The sequence below is a fragment of the Haliotis rufescens genome, unplaced genomic scaffold (assembly GCF_023055435.1).
Source record: "Haliotis rufescens isolate VD_foot unplaced genomic scaffold, xgHalRufe1.0.p SCAF_7, whole genome shotgun sequence".
Classification (NCBI taxonomy): domain Eukaryota; kingdom Metazoa; phylum Mollusca; class Gastropoda; order Lepetellida; family Haliotidae; genus Haliotis; species Haliotis rufescens.
Window position 1 is genome coordinate 2,274,264 of NW_025964361.1, and position 6,000 is coordinate 2,280,263.

The following is a 6,000-nucleotide window of genomic DNA, read 5'->3' on the forward strand; positions in this document are numbered from 1 at the left end:
ACTAATGTGACAAATCAAAACTGACGTGTTAATGAGAGCCAGATTATAGTTAATGACGTAACGGTAATATCTCAGTCAATTAGTTAAATTCTGATGTAACAATTATATTTCATACAGAATTTTTATGATCGGCGTCATAGGTGGGTTTAGTTTTTCTGAAAATCGAGATGAGTAGCAGTAATGTAGACTCGACAAACGGTTAAAGGGACATTTGAAACACATCGGCAGTTTTGCATAACGAGTTCCATAACAAAAAATCTACAACATAGGGAAAAAGTTAATATGTTTAATAACTTTGGTAGTTAATACAGTTCAAAAGAGATGAGTATCAAATTGTACAGCATATGACACCAGCTACTTCAAACAGAATCGTATGTTTGTAGTCCTCATGAGTACCCCGGCCTTATAAACTACTACTTTCACTTTGATGAAGATAACGCCAGGAGGTGTCAGCGTAATCATTTGGTGTAAACGTTTATCGACTCTTGCGGAAATACTGGTATCATCTCCACATGCAATAAAACTGACAATCCCAAGTGTCGAATTAGTATTCCCGAAAGGTCTTTTGTACACGACTGCGAAGTGTTTCATTAAAAGACTTTGAAATGTTTAATCCTATTAGCCCGTTGTGTTTGTTTCAGACCTTCGTCACCCTGGAGGGTGAAGTTCAGGTTGAAGGCAAATCTACGCACAGACCAGGACGCATAACTGGTATATCGTGCGCCATGTTTTTAGATAACATGTCGCGCCTTGGCTTCCCCCTGGCGTTCCTATCATTTAATGCCTTCTACTGGATGTACTACTTGTCAAGTGCAGGAGACAAAACTCAGTCAACGACCAGGCAATCAGCAGGTTCCTTGATGTAGCACAATTGCCAGGGTACAGATGTACGAGCGTGGTTAACTTTGAAATGTTCCTAGATAGAATAGGACATGTTTGTACTTTCTTCTTCCGTAGGGGGAGACAAATCTCACTACTGTCAACCAAAGAATAGATGACTTTATGTAGCAAGATAGCAAGGATGTAGACGTACCAGCGTGTTCAACTTTTAAAACATTCTTTGATAAAATAGGAAATGTTTCTACTGTCTTCTTCAGTCGAGAAGTCCATACTCAAATACCTAACATCAGCCAAAGAAAAGGTAACTTAATGTAGCAAGATACCATAATGCAGAAGTGCCAGTGAGTTCAACTTTGAAATTTTCTTTGATAGAATGGGAAATGTTTCTGCGTTCTTCTTTAGTAGGGGAGACACATGTCACTCAACTATCAACCAAAGAATAAGTGACTTCATGTAGACAACTAGCAAGGGCGGATGTGGAAGTATCCAGTGTGTTGAACCTTGAAATGTTCCTTGAAAGAATAGGAAATGCTTAACATAAATTGAATCTACGCAGGGTGAACTGTTTAAGATTTTGGTAGGTTACAACATGAAGATTAATAGCTGGTGCTATTCACACTCAACACAACACTCAGAGTGAAAGGACAAAAAGAGTCTGTTGATGTACAAGGCAAATCCAGAAAATGATCCTAGAAGTGATAGTATGTCCACAGGTTCTTGGCTCAGCACATGGCAATTATAAACACCAGTTGGATTCATATGCATGTTCTGAGAGATACCACACACATGTGGTGATCCCTTTAAACACTGTGATTACATAAATCGTAATGATCATGTTAATGTATGTAAAGGCATTTGTCGGTGGATGGAGATGCTACGAAACGGATACTTCGTACACCCGATGGTTCAGAGTAAACTCAAGTCTTCAGGATGATGTTTTCATATGAACCTAATGTGTGTAAACATACCAGTACTATGCTACATGTACATTTGTAGCTTTCTGAGGTATATATTACCTACAATGCGTGCGAATGCATGTATATTGTTAGCGAGACTTCTTCTTGGGCTATACATGTTCATGCATTGTACTTATTTTGTGTCTTATTATCCATATGAATAATACTGATACTGGTATGTTAGCCATAGAGGCATGGACATATGTAAACTTATTTTCAGTAATTCTCACCCTTTTGCTTCATGATAATTTGCCGGTTTGTGGCTATGATTGTTCCATTGTTTTCATTGTTTGCGAAGATGCCCATAGCAAAATGACATCATTTGAACGCATTGTAGCAAATAATTGAAGATGACGTCATACATTTTTTATGTGACGTCTTTCCCACCCTGAGCTAATGTCTCAATTTGAGGAAAGGAAACCAACATTTTTCTACATTTTCGAAGAAAAATACATGATCAACATTTCCTCGTAGCTCGTACATTATTCTCGACATATTATAATATTCTATACATGATCGACATTCTTTTTTTATTTCGAGTTTTCTATTCGTGTCGTACGTTAACAGGTCAGTAAATGTCTTCAGATTATATCTCTGTGAATTTACTTTCTTCCTTTAGCACAAAATGTTTTATTCTCTAAGAAGATAGACCTTGAAATCTTGTAATTTCTGGCATTTGTTTGCTGATTTACTTTCATTATTCAATCAAACAAGAGGATAGGAACACTCAACAATGAATTGGATAAAGCGATATCAACAGCCCCGAGAATACTTGTATACACGGCCTATCAGTATGTTGTGCATATAGCACAACATTTGCCTTCAATACACATTTTGAATATCAAAAATATGCTGTACTGAAGTATGAAGATATACTGATAAGAAAAAACAAGCGGCATGTGCAGTTAACTGGATTTGCGAAACGATATGACCTATATTTGAAATACAATACCATAAAAAGGTCCATGTACACTAAACCAATATGTTGAGGACATAACGAGCAGAAAACTCTTAACAGTATTGACTTTGCAAAACGATTTGTTATGAGATAAAACATATAACTGTTCGTGTATGTAAAACAAGCTATACGTGGGTCTCAGAATTCCATAAATTCTGTGGTGCCTCTGTTATCGCACAGCTCCATCATGTCGTTACCATTAATCATCTTCCACTCATGCATAGTGTTTGGACTTTCACACGTTTTGATTGTTTTTGTTGACTTAACATGTCATTACAAAGACATAATTCCGTACAGTGTAGTATGTTTTCTATTATTTAAAATTGGCAATTATACGAATATATCATACATAGAGTAATAGATATATTTCAATTTAATTATTTTTTAAATGATTATTGTGGCAAATGACTCAAGCTGTCTATCAGACCTAAATATGTAGGTAGTTCAGGCTATCATATCTAGGCCTGTGCGTATGGCATGCACTCATGGTATGATCTAGGTGTGCCATGTTATATCTAGGCATTTAGGTATTCTATGTGGACAATCACATCCAGGTCTACTGGTACTTCAAGCTCTCTTATTTAAGTCTGTGGGTATTTTATGCTATCATGTCACTGCCTGTAAGTAATTCATGCTCTCACATCTTAGCCTGTGAGTATTTAATGCTCTCACAGCTAGACATGTGAGTAATTCATGCTATCATATCTAGGCCTGTGAGTATTTCATGCTGTCATATCTAGACCTGTGAGTAATTCATGCCATCACATCTAGACCTTTGTGTATTTCATGCTATCATATCGAGGCCCGCGAGTAATTCATGCTATCATATCCAGGCGAGTTGGTATTTCATGCTGTCATATATAGGCCTGTGAGTAATTCATGCTATCACATCTAGGCCTTTGTGTAATTCATGCTATCACATCTAGGTCTATGAGTAGTTCCTACTATCATATCTAGGTTCCCGAGTAATTCATGCCATCATATTGAGTCCCGCGAGTAATTCATGCCATCATATTGAGTCCCGCGAATAATTCATGCTATCATATCTAGGCCTGTGAGTAATTCTTGCTATAATATCTAGTCATGTGAGAAGTTCGTGCTCTCATATCTGGTCCTGTGAGTATTTCATGCTGTCATATCTAGGCATGTAGATATTTCATTCCCTAACATCCAGGGCGGTGGTTACTTCATTCTCTCACATCAAGGCACACGTGTATTCCATGTTATCACACCTAGGCTTGTGGGTATGCCTGCTATCACATCTCATCATGTCGGTATTAGCCTGTGCCTGTCAGTCAATCATTCTGGTGAGCACATGCCAGCCTACAGTAGAGGCTAGTGATCACATCTAGGCACCGATGTATTTTATACTGATGATCACAGATAAGATTACAGAAGATCTGATCAATATTGACCACATATTGATCAGAAAATGTTTAGACGGTTGCTGATTGCAAATCCCATAAAAATGCTTCTATATCAATGTTACAAATGTCATATTAGACCGTTCGGAGCATATATATGTTTAAATATTGTCGTTGAATGCTGCTGTTAATATAATACCATAATTTATATTTCATATTCATACAGGAAGTCGTTGTTTTGTATCAACCTGTTTAAACATGGAAAATATATATATATTTATGTAGCGCGTGGTCTATGTGGATAAAGTATGCTCCTGAATTACATTCACTTGAGGCATATTTCATAATTATGTAAGATGTTCATTATTATAACTTTAAGATACCACTAGAATGGCTATTGGTAGCACTATCCTTTATCTGTATTGATAAGATATTAGACTCTACATTGTTGTAATTTGTCAAAATCAATGTGCTAGGCTAGCGAATAAGACATATGTTTTCTTATGTTGTTGTCATCAAGGACGAATTACTTATATTTACCACTATGCAAACATAATATAGTTATGTAGGCGAATCATTGTGATAAGGTTTCAACCCCACTCAATCTATACTTTTTTTCACATTATACGCGAAATATAATGTACAAATAGCTTAAAAGAAAACAACGTTTTTTATAGATTTACACAAACATTTGGTATAAACCCTAACCTGGACAATTTGTTGGAAAGAGGTAACACATGATTGTTATGACTGGGTTCATGTGCATTGCTATGATTTCAAGAGAATGTATTTGTGAACAACTGGACACTGTAATAGTCTATAGGCTATACAGAAAACATTATCAGTGTCTGTCATATGGAACAAAATTGGTTAAATGTTTGAAATATTTCTGTTAGGACGAGTAGAGCATTATGAATGATACGGAGTACGTGATGCTAAATGGTTTGTGGAGTCAATTTGAAACCACAATGCTAAGTCGTAACAGAATTTTTTAAACTTTCCCAATATAAGAATTCTTGCTCGTAACTGGGTATTTAAGAAGTGAAATATAAAATCCAATATATTGGTAATTGTTTATGTATAATTCGTTACATTGTTAAACCTATGTATGATTTGTGTAGAGTGTTTGGCACAGATTTGTTTATAACTCTCCACGAATTGTTTGATATTTGATGGGTTGAAATGATGTTTTCCCTTTCTGATGGGTTCACTTATGTTACCACCATATCCAATAAATATCTGCTTATTCGATCATGTCTCTGTTTCATTTTCCACCTCAACGTGTATATCATGATTTCGCGCAAATTCACAACAAACAGCATCGACATGAATCACGGTTTAAGAAGCTTGCACCTGGCTGCGTATGGCAGTTGATCAAACATCTGCTGCAATTACGACTGCTTCTTCTACATGTGGATGCTATGACCTGACTGTTTACATGTTTGTGGTTGGTGATACATCTGCCGGAATTACGACTGTTTACACTCTATGACCTGACTGTTTACATGTTTGTGGTTGGTGATACATCTGCGGAATCACGACTGTTTACACTCTATGACCTGACTGTTTACATGTTTGTGGTTGGTGATACATCTGCCTGAATTACGACTGTTTCTACACTCTATGACCTGACTGTTTACATGTTTGTGGTTGGTGAAACATCTGCCGGAATTACGACTGTTTCTACACTCTATGACCTGACTGTTTACATGTTTGTGGTTGGTGAAACATCTGCCGGAATTATGACTGTTTCTACACTCTATGACCTTACTGTTTACATGTTGGTGCTTGGTGATACATCTGCGGAATTACGACTGTTTCTACACTCTAGGACTTGTCTGTATACATGTTGAGTTACGACTGTTCCTTTATGTCATGACCT

At 36.7% G+C, this 6,000-nt stretch overlaps 1 protein-coding gene across 2 annotated transcripts in view; it reads left to right on the plus strand.

Annotated features, from left to right (window-relative positions):
• Positions 1–5,369, plus strand: part of LOC124139623 (glycine receptor subunit alpha-2-like) — a 42,748-nt gene extending 37,379 nt beyond the window's left edge. For both annotated transcript variants that reach the window (XM_046506850.2, XM_046506849.2), the window contains exon 8: positions 642–5,369. In XM_046506850.2, coding sequence (XP_046362806.1) covers positions 642–866 — 225 coding nt within the window. In that variant the 3' untranslated portion in view covers positions 867–5,369. The remainder of the gene's footprint in view (positions 1–641) is intronic.
• Positions 5,370–6,000: the final 631 nt, after the last annotated feature.